The sequence below is a fragment of the Myotis yumanensis genome, unplaced genomic scaffold, assembly GCF_028538775.1.
Source record: "Myotis yumanensis isolate MYYU_CA2020_CCGP unplaced genomic scaffold, mMyoYum1.0.hap1 SCAF_3, whole genome shotgun sequence".
Taxonomy (NCBI): domain Eukaryota; kingdom Metazoa; phylum Chordata; class Mammalia; order Chiroptera; family Vespertilionidae; genus Myotis; species Myotis yumanensis.
The window spans coordinates 184,564,689-184,587,413 of record NW_027223754.1 but is presented as its reverse complement, the minus strand read 5'-3'; the positions used below and the strand labels follow the sequence as shown (position 1 = coordinate 184,587,413).

General features: G+C 38.7%; 1 protein-coding gene across 15 annotated transcripts in view; it reads left to right on the top strand.

Moving 5' to 3' along the window:
* PLEKHA5 (pleckstrin homology domain containing A5) overlaps positions 1-22,725 on the top strand; it is a 218,561-nt gene that overhangs the window by 114,696 nt on the left and 81,140 nt on the right. For all 15 annotated transcript variants that reach the window (XM_070410612.1, XM_070410610.1, XM_070410613.1 and 12 more), the window contains 4 exons: positions 9,946-10,029; positions 10,975-11,095; positions 15,812-15,916; positions 18,452-18,524. In XM_070410612.1, the coding sequence (XP_070266713.1) occupies positions 9,946-10,029; positions 10,975-11,095; positions 15,812-15,916; positions 18,452-18,524 (383 nt within the window). The remainder of the gene's footprint in view (positions 1-9,945; positions 10,030-10,974; positions 11,096-15,811; positions 15,917-18,451; positions 18,525-22,725) is intronic.

Here is a 22,725-nt window from a genome sequence, read left to right as displayed (position 1 = left end):
AAGGACATATGCACTTTTCATGTTTTGCAAAAAAAAAAAAAAAAATTACAATCTTGTAGATTTCTAACTTGGTTGTTGCTTCTTCACATAACCAAGGCTCAAGAATTCAGTTTCTCAAAAAAGGCAGGGCTCTCTTAGTGTTTTTCTTTTGTTCTTAAAACATTGCCTTTAATTGTCGGCACAATTTTTCATGCTATCATATTTTCAGTTTAAAAATAACTTGCAAGAATGGTCATTGTGGTCGTCAGATTTCAGCATAACAGTTTTCTCCTTTTTATTAAAAAATGAAAATAGTTATCTGTATACAACATTAATGAATTTTACATTTAACGGTATTATTAAAAGTTACTTGGTCCAACTGGTGTGGCTCAGTGGTTGAGTGTTGACCTATGAACTAAGAGGTCACAGTTCAATTTCCAGTCAGGGCACATGCCTGGGTTGCGGGCTCCGTCTCCAGTGTGGGGCTTGTAGGAGGCAGCTGATCAATGATTCTCTCTCATCATTTATGTTTCTCTCTCTCTCTCTCTCTCTCTCTCTCTCTCTGTCTCCCTCCCTCTCCCTTTCTTTCTAAAAATCAATAAAAACATTTTTTTAGAATTACTTGGACTACCATAAAGCCAGTTGATTTAATAAATGAGATAACTGATTTAATAACTAAGTCACTGCTACAAATACGGCTTTTTGTGTTGTTGGTTTTTGTTTGTTTGTTTTTTACCTAATTTGAGACTGTTTGAGTCTCGAAGTGATAAGGCTTTATGATTTCAGTTGATAAAAGCTATTCAACTTTAAAACAAGCTGGAGAGTATAATTGACTGAGAGTATAATAAAACCAAGTCTAAACTGAGAATGTACAATACTCTTTTTGGTTTTAGTGTGAGGGTACTGAAATCAAGAGTTGTAACTACACATGTGAACTGTTGGCTCTATAATTTCCTACCTAAATTTGAGAAATACAATAGCTTCCATAGTGCCACATCTCTTTTGCCTTGTTCCAACCTGACAACATTGTGGATATGGCTGCTTTTATGGGTTGGGTCCTTGGAGAAGTCCAAGTCATGATACTGGCTTCATTCCCAGGGTTGCCAGAAGAATTGCCAAACCACTATGATATCCTATGTTTCTTTTACTAAATTAAGTTCTCTTTCTTTCTCATGAGAAATACATGATTCAGAGCAAAGCATGCAAATGGTTTGCATCTGAGTTTAATAAGAGGCAACCACAATTTCTTCTGTGGGACAGACAGAGTTTGTAAAATACGTATTTTTTTTATGCATAGTGGATAAATTTTCAACCTCATTGCTATGGTTGCACATAAAAAACACTACCTAATAAAGCTTGCTTTGTCTAACATACCACTCAGAAGAATTATATTGGTTCTTATTGACAATACATTAATAGCAATTTCAGTATTTATTTCTTAAATTAGAAAAGAGAATGAATTTTGTAGCAAAACAGTAACTGAAGTTACCCCTAAAATAAAGGTGTTTTTTAATACACACACACACACACACACACACACACACGCACGCACAAATACAAGTACTCTCACAGGAGAGAATTGATAAGAAGTTGCCAGGACATAGTTATTGATTGGCCAAAACATTTTTTTAAAACATTTTCTGAAGAGTGGAAATAAAACCTCAAGAGTTCTTGGACTTTCTGTAAAATCGCCCTTTTTACCTTTCCAAAGCTTCTCAAAGGAAAAAATTTATAAGCCCATTTTTTTTCTTTTACCAGGTAGAACGGCGAAATCTAGTTTTGAATATTCTAGTGTAAGTGTTTTCTTGGAACATATGTGAGTTGCCTTCCCTAAGAAAAATGAAGTGTTTCCTTTGCGACGAGCCTGTCCCTTCCCAACTTTTTCTTGCTGGTATAATAGAAACTTATTTTATTCACGCTCCTCTAGGAGGGCAGCAGGCAAAGTTGAGACTCTTGATTGACGTAAGTTCACTTACCGTTGATTTGATTAGGCATAGACTCATACATCTGGCTAGTGACATTCTAGGAAAAGATGGCCAGGGAGATTTGGGGAAACTTTTTTGAAAATGTATATGTAAAGAGAAACTTTTCATTTCGCCCTCGGATCCTGTAGTCTGCCCATGATATTTTAGACTGAAGCAGCCAGTTTGTGACGACTGTGAGGGTGCCTAGCTAAATAAGACAGGCCAATCAGTGCTACTATATTACATGCTTATAAATAATCATATCTCCTTGAAGTCGTAACGTTGTTATTTTTTAAATCAGGCGTAGCTCCTTTCTCTACTTGTTTCAAAGAATATGAGGTGTACTAATCGGTATAGCATTGCTCTCATTTTTTCATTGTGATTTTCTGATCTACTACTCAGTACCGTACTTATTTTTGCAAAAATTATATAAATCTTAATGTTTTAAAGAACTTCTTATAGGGTATATTACCTATATGACTTACGGTTTCTTGCACTGAATAAAGGTTGCATAGTTTTTGGCCTATTGTTGGATAGCAGGAGTTTTTAAACCACATATTATAAGTCAGCCCATTGTTAATTGTATTGAATACTTTCATTTTTTTTTCCTTAGAGTAGTTTGAAAGAACACTTAAGAATGAAATAGTTACTTAAGTATCACTGACTTTTATCATTTTACTAGAAATTTGAAACACCATATATTATTGAGCAAGTGCTTTTTCCTCTCATCATTTTATTGGGGTTTATATTTGAAATGTGCATTGTGTGCATTTTATGCACCTATTGGGGGCGGGGTCTTTCCTTTCTATAGAGATGTCATTGTCATTCTCCTCTATAAGCCTTCTGCTGAGGGAAGGCTGGATGTGGACTGAACAATAACAAAAGGTTGTCTCACTCCAGTGACCCTGGAAGGCACACAAATACTGGCCTCCCCTAGCTTCAGAGCGCTGCCATGCAATTTATTTGTTATATAAAAGCACCTGCTACTAGAATTGCAGTAACTTGCTGTTTCCATAAATAGGTTATAGGAACTCTGTAGTTGATCAGCTTTCCCTTTTTATGTAGGCTCCCAGAAAGCTCAGAACTGCTTAAAAGTAGCACAGCTTAGCCTTGCTTTTCGGTAGTTACCTATGTGATTTATTGTTTGATTCACACACATACACAATTTGAAAAGCCATTGGGTAGACTAATGAACTTCTCTCGCTGATAAACATGTCCTTTTTAATTTGTTGTGCATGCATTTTGATAGAAATATATATACCAGCTTATACACAACTGATTTATTCATCTTAAGATCCTTTAAAACCAAATTATAATTGAATGAAATAGTTCCATAGAGGCTTTAAATAAGCAGGTCTTTCCTTTGATCTTCTAGTTAGAGTAAATGATTAAATGTCTGGGAGTAAATAGTGAAGAGGGCATAATGCCAAAGAGCAAGCAGTTTGTGTTGCTGTTTGTCAATTTCTTGATGTCTTTTCTAAAACTGGCATTGATTTCATCCTTTTACCAGTATTGAAAAAAGTCCACATTATTAACTGGTACACCCGGTACCTGGGCCTTTGCTACGGCATGATCCTCAGATTGAACTAGTGAATATGACCTATTTCCTTCAGACCTGAACTCCCTGGAAGAGCTGAGTCCTTTTTTTTAAGTGTTGTCACTATTTAAGAACCTGCTCACGTACTGCCTTTGCTAGCATAAAAACATGATCCCTCTGGAGCTTTTATATGGGAACTAGAGGCCCGGTGCACAAATTCGTGCACGGGTGGGGTCCCTCGGCGTGGCCTGCGGGGACTGGACCGAAACCAGCAGTCCAGCGCCGCCTGCCACTCCCGCTCATCCCAGCCATGCTGCGCCTTCCCAGTTGTGACATTCAGAACTATTGCCAGATATTTCCAAATGTCAGGACGCCCAGTCAGTCCCGATTGGGAGAGGCTTGCGCTGCCACAGCAGCGCTTGCCAACCATGAGCCCTGCGTCTGGTGCCCGTCCTGAGGGGGATGATGGGAGGCTAAAAAGCGATCGGCCCTCTGGGCGGGATGGTGGGATGCCCTTGCCGGCCCAGGATCCAGATCCATCCTGCTGACGTTCACAGGGGTTGTCGGGAGTCACCTGGCAGCCGCTTTTATATCATTTCTTCCTTGCGGAGCGTCTAGGGAGGGGTAATGGCCGTGGTGCCCGAGGGATCGTGCAGGCGGCGCAAGCCTGTCGGTGCCTGGCCCATTCTCCAGAGATTGGACCTGCAGGACTACTGAGGGAATGAGTGGCTGCCGCTGGGCTGGTGGGCTACCGGGACAGGTCAGTCAGCTGAGTGGTGCTCCCACTGTGGGAGCACACTGACCACCAGAGGGCAGCTCCTGCGTTGAGCGTCTGCCCCCTGGTGGTCAGTGCACGTCATAGCAGCAGGTCGACGAGTTGTTCTGTCGTTCGATTACTTAGGCTTCTGTATATATGGATTACTTTTCTTTATCCTTTTGACATATTAGGGGCAGGTATTTTTACCAGAAGCATGAAAACCAAGAGAGACCACATCTTTATTCTTTTCCTGTATATAATGAGTAGAGTGGAATAGCATGAGTTTTCAACAATTACTTGGGCAAGTGCTAATTTAAACTGCTTTAAACAGTTAACGAGCAGTAATCTAATGACAGCGACATAAGATGATTGTCCTGTAGTTGATAATAAAAGTAAATAATAATCGAGAACTTGTGTTCCAGGGCACGTTTATACCGTTCACTCTAAATCCTCATGAATATCTGCACTAGAAAGTGGGGGCAAGGAATTTTGTTTGTTTTGTTCACTACTATCTCCAGTACCTAGGGCAGTTCTGAAAATCTTAACAGTAGCTAGGATACAGGTTGTTGGTTATTAAATTGAGGAAATTGAGGTATAGAGAGATAAAGTAACTTGCCTAAGATCACCACATAGCTAGTAAGTGGAGGTGCCAAGATCTGACTCCAGAACCTGTACTCTCAACTGCCATTATTTCCTGCAGCCTCTGTTGTCTCTAGAGAAATAATGCAGGTGGCTTACTCATTACAGTTCATCATTAGAGGGCTGTGAAAGCCTGGTGCAGGGTTTCCCAGCATCAGCCCTATTTCGACGTGGCTACTTCTTTCATGTCGAAAACTTCCCTGTTCATTGTAAGGTGGTTAGCAGCTCCCTGGCTTCTACCCGTTATACCAGTAGTAACTTCCCAGTTGTGACATTCGGCACTATTGCCAGATATTTCCAAGTGCCTCCTGAGAGATGAAATCACTCCTAGTTGGGAACTACGGATCTAAACCTATGTATTAAAATTTCCCTGACAGACAGATGTCTGGAAGGAAAAATAGCTGAACACCTAGGGTTATATTTAGAAAAGTTTGGACTTCTTGGTGTGTCACAGTGAGTTCAGAGACAAGATGGGAATTAGTTTGTTCTGTGACCGTGTATGTTTTATTATCAAGACCTGAGTTTCATACCTTCTTTGTAAGTACATATTCCTCTGGGAACACAAATTTATGTAAAACCGTATCTTCCAGTGTTTCCTTTTCATTTATGAAGCGTAAAAATCCCTGGCAAGGATTTTAAATCTGACACCTTGTCTAGCAAAGCCTCAAATGTATTTTCTAATAGCATAGAGAGGTATGTTACTTCTTAGCATAGTAGCACAGTCAGTTTTGCTATAACACAACACATATGTTCCTAAAAATCACCCCACTGTGCAAAATTGGGCAATGAAAAGCATGGGCTCCTGTTAAAAATGGGTTTCAGAGCATACCACTCAAAAAGTTCATTAGTCACACATACAAATAAACACAGGAACCTAATAAAAGTGGTTGCACCGTTTCACACACGCTAAATGGATAGGAAATACAAAAACACTGCAATTACACTTCGCCTTGAAAAAGACCTGTAGTTTGCTTGTGGAAATGGACATGGCCAGGGCTTCAGCTTGTGAGTTATTGGGAAGTGTTGGAAGTAGGGATGCATGGAATTAGCCAGAAAGGTGTTATCACGTGTGGATGAGTGTGCTTCGTAAAACAGGCAGTGACCTCAAGTCGCTGGCAAATGGTTGAAGTTGTGCAGCTGTGTGATGTGTGTGCACCCATGTGGCTGGAATTCTGTTGGGGTGCAGTTTTCTGCAGTCTCCTGGAGTTGCCCACGGACAGGTTCATGCACAAACAAATTAGGAATTTATGTGATGCTCAGATTGTTCCCTAGTAGATGAATCACACTGGAACACACTGCTGCACAAGTATTAGAGTGAAACTGGTGGTACTCCTGATCTGAATTTTGAGGCCCTTCAAAAAACACCTACAACAACCAAGCTTGTAACTACAAAAAGGATGGCAAGTTTAGGCTGATGGAAAACATATGCTTTGTAAATAATGGAGGCGACACACGTTGGTTGAATTGAGGAAAGGCCGGGAATCATTCATTGTGTTCCCTGCCGGCCCTCATGGTCCTGAGCAGGCAGCCACTCCTCCTTTGTGCAGGGACAGTGGTCATGACTGGGTACTTACCAGTAATAGTGGGCCAGCCAACTCTCTCAGGGCCCTGTTGCTATACATATTAAAGAGGTAGCGTATTAGGTGTTAAAAAAAACTTTTCTACATTAACAGGTGCCTTTTTTTTAATATTTGTTATGGATTTTTTTTACAGAGAGGAAGGGAGAGGGATAGAGAGTTAGAAACATCAATGAGAGAGAAACATCGATCAGCTGCCTCCTGCACACCCCCTACTGGGGATATGCCCACTACCGAGGTACATGCCCTTGACCGAAATCGAACCTGGGACCCTTTGGTCTTCAGGCCGACGCTCTATCCACTGAGCCAAACTGGTCAGGGCTAACAGGTGCCCTTTTTGGGGGGGGTGGGGGGGGAGATTTTTTTCCACAGACTCACTTGGATTTTATTTACATTGATTTTTTTTTTTATTGGCTGTCAGTATTTAACTCATTTTTAGTTTCTGTGAATGATTTAGAAATTATGTTTATACTTTGGTATTGTACGTAAAAATGCAACGTACTATAGAAATAAAGTGTAAATGCCATTATAATAAGAAGGAATGGTTTTCAAATTTAAAAGTATTTTTAATTAAATTTTTAAATATCTAAAAATATATATAAAATACATTTGCTTAAAAGCAATGAGGATGGACAGTCCTGTCAGGTAGTGGGAAATTACCACGTTTTTACAGTGAGGACTGGAATTGATCTTGTGCTATGTCGTACATTTTATTTACTTATTTTAATTAAATTTTGATAAAATGATTAGAAAATCTTACTCTGGTTTTTCTGTTTACTCTTGTTTTTCTATTTAGTAGGTATGTTTTACAGGAGATGGCAAATTTTTTATTCTAATTGCCTGTAAAATTTTGTTCTTCTGATTTTGAATTTTATAGAAACCTCTAGTAATCTTGACTATTACTTAAAATATATCATTGTACAGATTTTTGGGATTTAACATTTTAGAAAATGCACTACATGTGTGTGTGTGTGTGTGTGTGTGTGTGTGTGTGTGTTCATTTTAATTAGTAACCAAGAGCCAGATTTTAGGAATATTGTATAAGTCAGAACAAATGAGTAAACATTTCAGAAAGCTTCTTTGTTTACTATGTTTTAGCAATTAGGTAAATATATTAGGAAAGATTATTTCGTTTATTAAAAACAATAAAAGACCTCAGAGTGTTCTTAGAGATTTTATATGAATTATGTTAATTTAATACAAGAACATTAAGTAGTAGAAGAAGAATGTAAAAATATTCATATTTGATGTTGGTTTTAGTCACTGGTCTTTTAACTAAGATGGAATATTAAGATTTTTATTTAATTTTACTTTAAGATGAGATGATAAAAATGTCAATTTAATTGAAATAGTGCCCACTTTTAGGGAAGAGACTGTTTGGGCTCCATTTTACTCATTCTTTATTTAAATTTCTTCATTGTCCTACACCTTGTCTAATGGTTACTTAAATCTATTTAGTGTTCAGGAAGTCATTGTAGTCTCTTAGCCCAATAATTGCTGCAGAGCCATATTGTTATAATTTAGAGCCTCTAGAATATTAGGATTAGAGTCTACTGTATCCCTCCCACGTAATATGACTTAGCATGGGGGAATGATGCAATATGTAGGGGGGGGGGGTTTGTTTTCTTTGTACAGTATTGGTTTTTAATACAAAGAATTTTCATATTTCTGTTCTATCACTGAGCCAACTCTAGCTCTTTAATGCCCGTTCCCAAGGAGAAGCTTTAAGGAAAAAATAGCTATTCTCCATTTTTCTTTATTAGAGAATCTAATCCCTGTCACAGGTTACTTTTCCCTCTTCTTCCCATGTGTTTTATACTGTTTAAATATCATAATTTACATACTTTGACACATTCATAATGGTCATCACATTTGAGTACTTCAGTATTTTCCAATTATTTCCAGAGGCTATACTTTCTTTGTTTTTGTTACCAATTTATTGCTTATTACATAAATTTATTTCCACTATGGTACTTTTTTAAAATCAATAGGTAAGAGAGGCACTTGCTTATTTTTTATGTAATAAAAATACCACCCAAATAAATAGCTAAAACCCACTAAATCTTCACACTTATTGGGTATGTTTGTATAAAGACAAACCACCACAAAAAAAAATAAATAAAACTGATATAGTAACATGTGCTTAGTAGACCAATTCACTGAAGAAATAATAGAAACTCATTATAGTCTACCAATCATTCTACTATGGCAACAGTCAGTGTGTAATTTTTTAAAAACTGTATCTGTACTTTTTCTTCTGTATGGTTTTAGTTTTATTTAATGTCTAGAGTTTCAAGTACTGAGTTACCAGTAAAATATTAATGGCAGTTAGGATTTGGAAAAGGAACTTAAGTATCTAAAGTTTGCCAGAAAGTTTGTGGCTTGTGGTTGTAGAGTTCCCAAAATTCAGCGCACATGTAATAATCTTTGAAGATTTAAAAGCAGTATTCAATATAACATTTTGAAAATTTTCTTCATAATGAAAGTAAATCTTCTAAGTTAAAACATACCAATGTTAGGTTGTTTCATGGATAAAACCCAATGGAAAAAATGTTAATTTCAACATGATGATATGTCTTCTATGTCAATGTATATTGCATATTACTTTGGGCATCTAATATCTTTGGCTTAGCTAGATAAATAGTTGGGGATATTTTCTACTCTCATTTCAAGAAGATAGTAGAAGACCTAATCTTATCACTCAACCTTGAAAGAACAGTATTTCTTTTGCAAAGGTCTTACTCTCCAAAAAAAATAGTCACTCTTTAATTCACTTGATCTTAGCCAAAAGGGTGAGAAGTGATGTCATCCCTTTCATTCAAAGCAAACTTTTTTTTCAGCACAGAGAACACGTAGATTTTTCTTTGTTTCTGTTTTCACGTTTTATTTAGGGTTTTTATTTTCTCCTTCAGATTCCACCGTTCTATAGCATATCTTCCTCAAGTATCACAAAAAGCAATCCCATTACATTATTTATATAGCAATTCTTTTGTAAAGCAAAAACACCATAAGTTACTGCTCTTCAGATGGTACTGTCTATTTGTTAATGTGCTGGTGCCCTTATAGTAGTACTGTTAATTTTTCCCCAAAATGTGAATTTTAGCATTAAGTGCTTAAATTGAGACACAAAGTAATAGGGGTGGGTAGATACTAGTACGTACTTTTGCGGCCTACCTATCAAATGTAACATTCAGTGACCGTGGAAACAAATCTACTTTATGTATAAAATAGTGGGAAGAAAGAATTGAGGACAGACTGGAGGGTTGAGCTTACCTGTATTGTAAAACTGTAAGTTAGCATTTACATGTGTACACACAGTGGATAGTAAAAAAGGTATATTTCAACAGCTATGGGTTTGAATTTCATCTTGTTTTATTCACTAACTTCAGTGTTTTAATATAGAAGTGGTTATTTTGCTATAAGAATATTGGAAAAATGTTTGTGATAACGAAAGTACATATATACATTTTCTCTGTTTCTCTTTTCTTTCAGCCATAATGAAAGGAAAGTGACCTGTAAACACCCAGTCACAGGACAACCATCACAGGACAATTGTATTTTTGTAGTGAATGAACAGTAAGTAAAGATTTTCGTGGAATGCCTCTGTTCAAAATGGCATTAGCATTGAGATTGCTGTTACCCATATTTTACTTAATGCAGTACAATTTAACAGTTTTCTTATCTGGATATGTGCAGTCAAGTATAATAACAGAATGACATCTGTTTATTGTATGTGGTATAGAAACATTACCAAAAAACGTTTTTATAAGGAATATAATTTCAAAAGATGTTTTTCCAGTTGTTCAAAAAGAGGTATTTCAAGAGCTCAAGGTGTAAGGTCAGAAACTGTAAACTTGGTCAGACTGTTAAACTGATTTGAGCTCAGTTTTCTCATCATTAAATCAGAGATAGTGGTAATTACCATTTCTCAGGATTTTTTATAAGCATCAAATGAAATATGTGTGGAAATATCTTATACTAGGAATCTATTCACAAATATTAGTTATTGATATCGCTGTTATTGTTTTCAATATTGAACAGCTAATCTTGTAACTAAATTTTTAAATTTCCAATTAGATGACCAAGTAGAGTATCGAATAATGCTTATTAAAATAAACATATTTACTTGCGTGGTGATTAGGAGAAGTATTATATGTAAAGTAGTTGTAAACATTAAGTTCTGACTCTTGGCAGCAGTTCTCAACCTGTGGGTCGCGAACAATGAAAATACATCCTGCATATCAGATATTTACATTACGATTCATAACAGTAGCAAAATTACAGCTATGAAGTAGCAACAAAAATAATTTTATGGTTGGGGGTCACCACAACATGAGGAACTGTATTAAAGGGTCGCTGCATTAGGAAGGTTGAGAAACACTGCCTAGAGCTTATTAAGCTCTACCTAGTATCCACCTTTTTTGAGAAAGTAGGACTCCAGCATTGTTAACTCTAGGTAAGCTTTATTGTAAAGCAGTTTAAATACTCAGCAAGTTCTAGCATTCTGACATATATTTTCAGGACTGTTCCAGCTATGACATCTGAAGACAAGAAGGAACGATCTATAAGTATGACAAACGAAGCTTCTAGCTATAACATGACTTCAGATTACGCAGTATATCCAATGAGCCCTGTAGGAAGAGTAAGTTATTTTGCTTACTGTTAATTATTGATAGCTGGTATAATTGGTAGTCAGTATCTTACTATGACTCTCAGTAGATTTTACAGAATAATCATTTCATTTTTATTATTACATGAATCTAATTTCGCAGTAATTCACATAACCAATGGCTTGGAATATAAAGTAATAAGATTATGTTTTAATAATGCAATGAGTTACATTTTAAAAAATATTACAGGGTTCAGATTTTGAATAATTTTAACAAATGTAATGGATGTTTGTGTGAAAGAATAGCAATTTATTGAATCAACTTAAAATTTAAAGGTAAAGATCAATATAATGGCCAGAAATTCCTATTAAGTATGCCTGGAGTGAACAGTCTCACACTCTTTAAAAACGTAAATAATTTGTAATTCTTGTCTACACTAATAAAAGAGAAATGTGTAAATTGACCGTTACTTTGCGACGCCCACCAGCCAATCAAGAGTGAGTATGCAAATTAGTGGAACAAAGATGATGGCAGGAGCCAGCCGGAGCGGGCAGGAGGCTTGGGTCACCCCCAGCGACGGAGGAAGCCAAGCTTCCCGCCCGCCCTGGCCAGCCACCAAAGGAGGGACCTGTGGGCGGCCACCGTGGAGCCAGCCTGAGCGCGCGGGAGGCTTGGGTCGCCCGGGCCGGCCGCCGAGGGAGGAGCCTGCACACGGCCCTCAGCCCCCTCACCCAGGCTGACCACACCCCCATGGAGTGAGGGTCCCCGTTGGGGGGCATGGCCAGCCTGCAAACAGCCATCAGCCCCTCACCCAGGCTGGCCAGGCACCCCAGCGGGGACCCCCACCCTGCAGGGGGTGTGGCTGGCCTACAAACTGCCCCAGCCCCTCACCCAGACCGGCACCATCCCCAGTGGGGACCTCCACTCCAATGGGGGCATACATGGCTGGCCTGCAAAGCAGCACAGGCCCCTCGCCCAGGCCGCCCTGCCCTCCAGGGGAACACCCACCCTGATCCGGGACACCCTTCAGGGCAAACCAGCCGGCCCCCACCCGTGCACCAGGCCTCTATCCATACTAATAAAAGGGTAATATGCTCATTAGACTGGGAGACCTTCCAGACAATCTTCTGGACCAAGCCATGGTGGTGGGGCCGAGGTAGAGGCAGTTAGGGGCCAAGAGGGGAGGGCACTTGTGGGTGATCAGGCCAGTGGCAGGGGGGCTGGCATTGGGGGTGATCAGGCCGGCAGGGGGATAGTTCGGGGTGAGCAAGCCAGCAGGGGGCGGGTCAGTTGGGGGTGAGCAGGCCATCAGTGGGGGTCAGTTGGGGGTGAGCAGACCAGCAGGCAGAGTGGTTAGGGGCAATCAGGCAGGCAGGCAGGTGAGCGGTTAGGAGTCAGCGGCCCCGAATTGCGAGAGGGGTCCCAGATTGGAAAGGGTGCAGGCCGGGCTGAGGGATGCCCCCCCACCTGCGCACAAATTTCGTGCACCAGGCCACTAGTCTACACTAATAAAAGAGAAAAATGGTAATTGGCGTACGACCGCTACCCTTCCCATTGGCTAATCAGCATGTCCTTATGCAAATTAACTGTCAGCCAAGATGGTGGCCGGCAGCCAGGCAGCTGGAAGCGAACATGAGGCTTGCTTGCTCCAGTGACTGCAGACTGCAACGTTCCCCGCCTGCCTTGCAGGCCTCTGAGTTGGCAGTTTGAAACATTCTAACAAATATAGGCCCGGGATCTCAGAGCTGAAGTTATACATTGTTTCGATTACAGAACGGCAAACAAACCAGCAGCAGAAGCCTCAGAGCTAGAGCCAGAGCTAAAGCTGGCCCAGAAGAAAAAAAAAAAAAAAGAAAAAAAGGAGCGGTTGGGAGCTTCAGTCAAAACCGCCAGCCTGAAAGCAGCCCTCAGCCCCTCACCCAGACTGGCCAGGCACCCCAGTGGGGACCCCCACCCTGAAGGGGGTGTGACCAGCTGCAAACAGCCATCATCCCCTCACCCAGGCTGGCCAGGCACCCCAGTGGGGACCCCCACCCTGATCCAGGACACCCTTCAGGGCAAACCAGCCGGCCCCCAGGCCTCTATCCTATATAGTAAAAGGGTAATATGCCTCCCAGCACCGGGATCAGTGGAGCAGCGAGGCCTCCTGGCACCAGATCAGCATGACAGGGTGCAGCGCCCAAACCCCCTGATCGCCCTGCGGCTCTGTGTGTGACAGGGTGTGGCGTCCCAACCCCCTGATCGGCCCTGCTCTGTGTGTGACGGGGTAGAGCCATAAGCTCCCCATCGGCCCTGCCCTGAGTGTGACAGGGGGCGGTGCCCTAACTCCCCTATCGGCCCTACTCTGTGCATGAGAGGGGGGAGCTCCCCAACCCCCTGATGGGCCCTGCTCTGTGCGTGACGGGGGGGGGGGGGCAGTGCCCCAACCCCCTGATTGGCCCTGCCTTGAGTGTGACAGGGGGCAGCGCCCCAACCCCCTGATTGGCCCTGCTCTGTGCATCACAGGGGTTGGTGCTGCAACCACCCCATTGACCCTGCCTTGAGTGTGACAGGGGGCGGTGCTCCAACCCCCCAATCAGCCCTACCCTGAGCGTGACTGAGGGTGGCATCACAACTCCCCAATCAGCCCTGCTCTGAGCCCGACCAGGGGCTGCACCTAGGGATTGGGCATGCCCTCTGCCACCTGGGAGCAGGCCTAAGCCAGCAGGTCGTTATCTCCCGAGGGGTCCCAGACTGCAAGAGGGCACAGGCCGGGCTGAGGGACCCCCCCTTCCCCCCCGAGTGCACAAATTTTTGTGCACTGGGCCTCTAGTATAATATAAAATGCTAGTAAGATAACTGAGTATTATAATGCTTAATTAATAATTTTAATTAAAATCTAGAAAAATTATAGGTGGATTAGGGTCCACCAAGTCATCGTCTAGAAAGAAAGTTGGCTCTGTGCCTCGTACTTTACACCAAAAATTTTCCAAGTAGGTCAGGTATTGAAATGTTAAAACTATAAAAGCAGTACAGAAAACAATGAAAAATTTGTTTGTTTTGTTGAGAGAGAGAGAAACAAGAAAGAGAGAAAGGTCCTGGCCAGTGGCTCAGTTGGTTGGGTGTCATCCCATGTACCAAAAGGTTGCTGGTTTAATTTCAAGTCCCAGCACATGCCCAGGTTTTGAGTTCAGTCCCCGATAGAGGGTGTGCAGGAGGCAGACAGTCAATGCTTCACTCTCACATTGATGTTTCTCTCTCCCTCCTCTCTTCCCCTCTCTCTAAAAATCTATAAAAATATTAAAGAAACAAAAGGAAAAGAACAAACTCAGAATGCGAATGGGCTTTCTAAAAATGATATAAAACTCAGAACTCAAATTGAGAGATTCTGCCATAGAAAATTGTTATGCGTGCACATATCTGCAATCCATGAAACAAAGAATAATTCCTTTATAATTAAAGAGGTGCTATGAATCAATAAGAAAAGCTTACAAACCCAGTTTTTAAAGGGGCAAATATATAAAATCACTTACATATTTAATTTCATGGAGGGGGGGAAATAGTTTTTTTTACTAAAAATATGTGAAAAAGGCACTCAGATCCTTCATAATATGAAAAAATGCCGGTTAAAACCAGAAAAGGACACCATTTTTTTTTTCACTTATCTGATTTACAAAGTTTAAAAGCTTTATAGCATAGACAAGAATGTAAATAGCCATTTTCTTTATATAGTGAGCTCCAAGAAATAGATGAACAGAAAAGTAGATATTATATATTAAATCATTTGATGGGGGGGAGATATTTCATATCTATGAAAACAATTATTTGAGGTAGATAGACACAGATGCACACACAGTGATTCTTTGGGTGCTGGTGTCTAGAGCTGAGAAAGAAGTAGAATGGTCCTCGTATATCTTTTTGTACCATTTGAGTTTTAGATTATATTTAAACATTAAAAGCAAATTAAAATTTATTTAAAAAAACAAATACATGCTTTAGGTAAAACGAAAAATTCTAATAAAATAAGCTAGCTTTCCCAAAGATTCTAAGTTGGAAAATAAGAAATCATTTGATATTACTTACTTTCATACAGAAATTAAAATTCAGCTTCTTGTTTTTATGTTTGTTGGTTTCTACTAGCATTTATGCCAAAATAAATCGTTATGCTAAACATAGCAGTATCTTAAAAGTTTGTATATCCTTATGTGTACTTCTAAGACTATAGTAAAAACCATCTGTCTGGTATCATTCAAGTTCAGATTTGTCTATGACATTAAGCCTTGTTTTGACTTGATGTGTAATTTGTTTGCTTGTGTTTTATATCTGAATATTTCTCTTGTGACTTGCTGCTAATTTTCTATAATTAAAACAACACTATTCAATGCAGATATATCGCATAAAGTTCTGTCTTTTGGTTTATTCTTCAAGATTTGTTAATAATTTTTATTCAAGGTTCATGCAAGTTATGTAGCAGGTAGGACAAAATACTGCCACCCCCAGTGCCTTTTTAGAAATTGTGTGTCCATCTTTTAAAGGAAAGATTGTAAAACCTGTGATCCTTTTGTAATATCCCGGGGGAAGAAGTCTTTGTGCAGAATTATTACACTTGGAAGCACTAAGCCAGCAAAAGCAGAGTTGCAGTAATTCACCTGAAAAGATTTAAGTCCTGCAAGTTTCAGAGGAATCTGAAAAGAGATTAAAATTGTGAGGATGAAAAATAAACTCAAACACCTAATCATTAATAGCACCTTGTGCCTTTTTCTATTTAGACTTCACGGGCTTCGAAAAAAGTTCATAATTTTGGAAAGAGATCAAATTCAATTAAAAGGAACCCTAATGCACCAGTGGTCAGACGAGGTTGGCTTTATAAACAGGTATTTATTTTTTCCTATTTGATGTGGAAAAAGGACAGAATAAAAGGGACTTTTCCCGTTGAATGTTCCTGAGACAGTTATGTAAAATGGAGAAGGACCTGTCGAGGAGCCACCCAGATTCTTTTACTTCTGTTAGCACTAAGGATGTTAGGGGAACAAATGAGCCAAGAAAAGGATGATGGTTAGAACAGACTGTGTGTTTGTTATAGGTAGGTCTAGATTTGAAGTTAAATATATGCTGTATGAAATGTTAGGAATAACATGCTAAAATTTGGTGGCCAGAAATATTTTTTAAACTGAAAAAACCCATCCAGAGGTATTGTTCATTTTTCTGTTCATTTAAAAGCATTAGAGCCGAAACCGGTTTGGCTCTGGATAAAGCGTCGGCCTGCGGGCGGAAAGGTCCCAGGTTTGATTCCGGTCAAGGGCATGTACCTTGGTTGCGGACATATCCCCAGTGGGAGATGTGCAGGAGGCAGCTGATCGATGTTTCTCATCGATGTTTCTAGCTCTCTATCTCTCTCCCTTCCTCTCTGTAAAAAATCAATAAAATATATTTTTTTTAAAAAGCATTAGAGAAATATATAATTATATACTTTAATTTATAGAAAAATCTGTTCATAATTTAAGACTTTTCTGATTTTATTCCAGATTTTTGCGTCTATGCTCTCAAGGCCTCTTTCTTAATGCTGTTTTTTGTTTTATTTCTCTCTTTCTTTTTCTTTTCTTGTTTTCCTGTTTGCCCAAACATGGTTAACATCCTGATAAGTTGGGCTACATATTGTTCTATTGTCTGGGAAACTTGATGACTAATTTTTTTTTTTTTTTTTTTTTTGGAACTTTGTCATATGTGTTGGAATTAGTAAAGATGCATATCTATTTTGACTGCATATTGGCTGCTATTTTCTTATTTAATTTCTGGTTTGCAGCTAGGTTCCAGCTAAATGACCACCAGATAACTGAGGTGATATAGTTGGCATTTAAGACCTTTATCTGGTTTTATTCTGTCTCTGATTCTACATGTATACAGGTGATACAGAATAAGTTAAATAATAATTCATTGGTGGTGCATATTTTTTCTGTCAAATATTGCTGATTGTTTTCAGATGACCTAATTATTGTGTTCTTAAAATTAATAACAAATTTGATAAGAAGTATTCATTAAACATTGCTCCCTCTGAAAGATGGGTGGCAGCTAAGCTAATGTATTGGAAGAGGACCATCTTAAAAATCCAAAGAATTTCCAAATTATTTTTTCCAATTTCTCACTGAATTGATTGGATATGTAACTTGGGTTCAAGTTTTCATTTTTATTTAAAGATCATTTTCTATATTTTAACCATCTTATATTTAAACTTATCCAAGTTAAAAGATTTTTTAACTAGTCTTTCTAATAAGACCACATAATGTGCATAAATAGTTCAGTGCAATATTGAGCCTAATAGAGGTTATGGAACTCTTTATTTAAAATGATTCTTGTTCTTATTTCTTGATTCCTTAATTAATTTAGTATTGCAAAAGTGTTACCAACCAATTTCTCTTTTATGAGTTATTATTTTGTAATAAGTGTGTGACTAACAGAGAATATTTGTTTGCAGAGCTGCTTAAAAATCTTTTAAAAAGTGCCAATACTAAAGAAAGACAATATAATTAGGAAATTGAAAGTACTATGTACCTTTAATTTTTTTTTTTATCCTTTCTTTGGCATAGCTGTCCCTTTTAAGGACAAATATTTTTCTTAAAAGAGATTTTCATCCATGCAATTTCCTTAGTTCAAAGTCATCATAAGATACTGGTCACAATTAGAACTAAATTAAAAAAATATTAATCGATGAACATCAAAACTGGCCTCTTTTCTTTCCCCTTCCATCTTTTTCATGTTCGTGTTTCCTGTTTTCTTGCAATCTTGCTTTCTTGCATATGGGACATGTGGGAAGATATATTTTATTAAAATTGTAATTTTGTTTGAGCTTGGTATTTTTATGAACTAAATTATTTAGAAGGAGCTGCCAAATAGGCACTCTTTTCTGCCGGATGAGCAAAACGCAAACCGTATATGTAAGAAGAAAACTGTGTTTATGAAATGTATTTATATGCTGAGGTTTCTTTAGTGCAGTCATTTTAAATCACCTCACATATTTTCCCTCTTGTTGACGATTAACATATTTATTAAATCTGGTTTACCAGAATGCCCTCACTGCTTCATGGTTCCATTATCCTCAGGCTCGCAGACATGTTTCCAGAAGAGTGAATTTCACATTGTTTAAAAATGTGAAACCAAATCAGATTGCTTCAACAGTATTCCTTTTACATGACTGTATTACTCTTCAGAGACCAAGTGTACTTTGGAATATCTTTATATGATGCAAGTCCCTAGAAAACTACCCCAAATTTTTATTAGCTTCTGAGTAAGATTTCTGTGTAGCAATATCAAACACACCTCGTTTTTAAAGCTTATTTTAAGTAAATGCATCAGAAGTGGGTTTTAATTTCCTGAAATGAAAAAGAGTTCTTTGTTATGCTGATTGAATGCAGGACAGCACTGGCATGAAGCTGTGGAAGAAGCGCTGGTTCGTGCTTTCTGACCTTTGTCTCTTTTATTATAGAGGTGAGTTTACCACTGTCTTAGTGTGTTATTTCATAATTGCAATAGAAGATATGTTAAGTATAGGATAGTGTTTTTTAAGAGAAAAACATTACAGTTCTATCCGTTATTTTATGTCAAAAAATAGTATCAAGAAAACCTATTTTTCATTGACATATAATACCAGTAATTGAGATAAAACAGAAGACGATATACTATAGTTTTTCAAACAGATTAGTCTGAATTTTGATCCCATTTTTGTAATCTAATGGTGCTAATCTGATTTGTTTTGTGTAAAGAGCATATGAATCGTCACTGTATCATGTTATCCTTTAATACAGTGCCTAATAGATAAAAATCATTCGTTTGATGAGATTCTTTTTGCACATCAGCTCTATCAGATCTGCTGTAGGTCCACTAAACACCCAGTTCTCCCCAGCAAATGATTTTAGAATATCAAAGACTACTGGATGCATTGGCAAATTGAAAAATCACAAACAAATATATTCATTCTGGTCCCTTCCTGCCCCTCCCCTCCTTTTTTCAACAAACAGTGACAACTCCCTGAAAGATGGAGAAAGTTGCAGGATACATGCCAGGCTATCAGTGTTGCTGGAGAGGAAATAAAGGCATTGGCTTAGGGGTGGAGTAGCAGTCTTCATTAACCCTGTCTGGATATCATAAACTCCTTTTTTCTTTAAGTGTTTTCTATTATTAGTACAATTTTAAGTAAATTATTAGTAGAGTGTTAAGTCAGAGCTTCTGTTCATATGCTGTATGGATCTGTTACGTACTAGAGTTGGTACCCAACAATGAAAGGTGTACATGGGCTGTGCTCTCTATAGAAATCTGCTTCCGCTATAATATAAAATCATGAATCTGAGCAATCACTTCTTCCCTACTTTAAAGTTGGGTTAGAAACCGTCACAAAAGAATTAGATTGTCAACATGTAATTAATAATTTATAACTATTCTAGATAAATATATGACAAGATTTTAGGACCAATCAGCAGTTTTTAAAATTTACTTTGTGATTATACCCAAAAATAGTGGCAAAATTCTGTAGTCATCTATCAAAGCAATAATAAAGCATATTAATTAACCTTCAAAATTTGAAATTTCCAGACTTATATTCATCTTTTCCCCTCACCCCACTGCAAACTGTGGTTGAAAAGTACTGCTGAGTCAGAATTAACTAAACCTATAAATTTTCATTTTGTCGTAGAGATGTTGGTCAGGCTGCAATTTTGGTATTGTCTTCAGGTCAGTGCCAAGTATACGCCACAATTTTCCTTAAAGGTTTTCCCACTCTTTCAGGAAAGTAAGGAGTTGAAATTCAGGCTTTATTCCTAAGCTTATAATTTGTACTTTCCTCTCCTTTTCAGTATATTTATAGACTGTTTAGAGCTTTAAATGAGAACAAGAAAATGTTTGTTACTACTTCTCATGTAAAAATATCTAAATATTAAATTGCAACAAAAAACAACACTGAATTCCTTGTAATTTGCTATTGTTATTGCCCATGGAAATGTGCTCATCATCATTTATTAAAATAGAAAAACTTTTTACTTAATTTGAGAAAAATAAAGGCAAGTTCAGAAGCTATGTTGAGGGTGAGATTCCATATACGTTTTACATGCAATGTATTAATTAATTTTAGTACGGTCCCCCTGACAGGAAGAATGTAAGGGGGCGGGGGGGGTTGCCGCAGAAAAGAAAGAAATAACATTTAACTCATTTCTGTTCTTCAGATGGTTGGAAAGAAGTATATGATATTATATAATTTTACTATTTTATCAACAGAAAATGTCAGGTTTTACATAAAAGCTATCAGATTTTAGTGAGATGATCAGAACAGTTTGCAATGTTGTTGTTGTTATTGTTTGAGTGTTTAAGCACATAACATAGATGATCTATTTCATCTCTTCCTCACAGCCATTTGATAAGGTGGGACATCATGTACTCATTTATACAAAAGGGAACTAAGGGACAACAAGGTCAATTTGGTGGCCTGAGGTCTCACAACTAGTAAGTGTCAGAGCCAGAATTATCACCCAAGCGCTTCTCTTAATCACAGGTTTTTAGCCCAACCCAGATCTCTCCTGTATGCTGAATACACTGGCCTCATTCATTTTTCCATATCTCTCAAAGCATCTGGTATATTAACACATGGAGTGTGCTGTCAGAATTTTTTGACAGAGCAGTTTGTGTTTCACAGATAGGGAAAATGAGACATAAAGAAAATGAAAGAGAATAAGTGATTTGTTATTTTTTTTACAATAGGTTGGCAACAAATACCAGTGGAAGCCCAGGTTCCCACTACGCTTTGCAATACAGCAGGCAGATCATGAACCTGCTCTAATAAGTCACTTAGGTTATTCTATCCTATAGTCAGCCTATTGACAAAACTTACCAGGGAACTTAATTCATTCACCACATATTTATTGAGCAGGACCTGCTTTATTTCAGGTGCTGTCAAAACACCAGTGAGAGAAAGCTCTCATGAAGCTTACTTACTAGAGAGGTCAGAGAGACAGTAAATAAACTCAGAGAAGTAAAAAAAAAAAAAAAAAGACCATGATAGATGCTTTTAGGAAAGTACGGTCATATTATGAAAGTTGGGCCTGGGGGAGAGGTCTCTGGATTGGTACTCTGAGCAGATTTTGGTGGGTGGTGGTGGTTGTTTTTTCAATCCTCACTGGAGGACATGGTTAGAGAGAAAAAGGAAAAAAGAGGAGGAACATCAATTAGTTGCCTTCCATTTTTGCCCCGAGTAGGGATTGAACAGGCAACCTTTCGGTGCAAGGGACAACACTCAGTTAGCTGAGCCACTCTGGCCTGGCTCAGCAGATATTTTAACCCTTTGCACTCCGAACCATTCTGGACATTGGCTACCAGCTACTCGACGCTACTTTGCGGCGGAAACGTGCATTTACAGACCCTCGTATTATTTAGTTTAATTTTGGTACCAAGTAACGTATTATAATGATATTGGACTTATATGAATTGGGTGACATCGAGGAATGTATATTTGCAAAAAAAAACCAATATTTTATTGTTTATAACTTTGTACAGTATGATAAGTTTTGTAACACTCCCCAATATGCATTGCAGGCTGATTAGTGCATGTTTGACAGTAATAAGTGGTTTGACGCCTGCCACCAGGTGTTTTCCTGTTAGAACACACAATGCAGTCCCGTTTTCTTTGTCCCACATCGGGAATATGTAGTTTATTGTTTAATCCGACACAAAACCCGCTGACATTTCTTGTATATATCTTAGTAATTTTACGATATTTTGATTTAATTTCTTGTGCCATTTCAAGATAAAACTTCAGGGAAACATGCATGTCTCAAAAAGTTGCGTTGAAATAACTCAGTTCCCCGTAATCACTAATAAACTGCAATGTCCCCTGAGAGGGGATATCCGAGTGATATGCTAGAATTCCGATGTCCCCTGAGAGGGGACAGCGGAGTGCAAAGGGTTAAATATCAAGGTCTAAATTACAAGGAGGAGCCGGAGGGAGCACAGTATTCCAGGCAGGAGGAGCAGTAATGCAAAGGCTTTAAGTGTTGGGAATATTGAAGGAGCAGAAAGAAACCAGTGTACCAAGCTGAGGGTCTGGTAGTAGGAAGGAGATGGGTGGGAGAGATGGAGATCGCTCCGATGCAGGACTCTTATCGGAGCTTGATTCTACCCTAAAGGCCGTAAGGAAACAATTGGATGTTTTTAAGCATAAGAGTAATTCAAACTGCTACTGGAGAAGGAATTCTAAAGGGGAAGGAAGGTAGCAGAGACTAGTAGGAGCTATTACGTAGAAATGATGATGGTCTAGTGTGGTAGTTAGCAGTGAGCTTTTGATGTGTCAGACCTCTTATTGGGTAGCAGATGCAGAAGTGAACCATGTACACCCCTCTCCTTATGGAACTCACAGATTAGCTGAAGGAGTGTGAGAGAGAATGTCATAGTGTTCAGTTAGGTTGAATGACTGTTGACCAGGCCTGTACAAGGAAGGAATTAGGAAAGAAGGGTGATCTAGGCAAAGGACTTAGCGTGGGTGAACATGGAATGTGTGTAAAATTACACATAGGGCTTATAGTGCTGGAATGAGGGCCATGTCTGAAGACTTGGCAGGAAGTAAAGGCTAAAAAGTAGATCAGAGCATAAAAGGCATTTGTTTGCCATCCTAATGAGTTTAAACTCCGTCTGACTGCAAGAATAACAC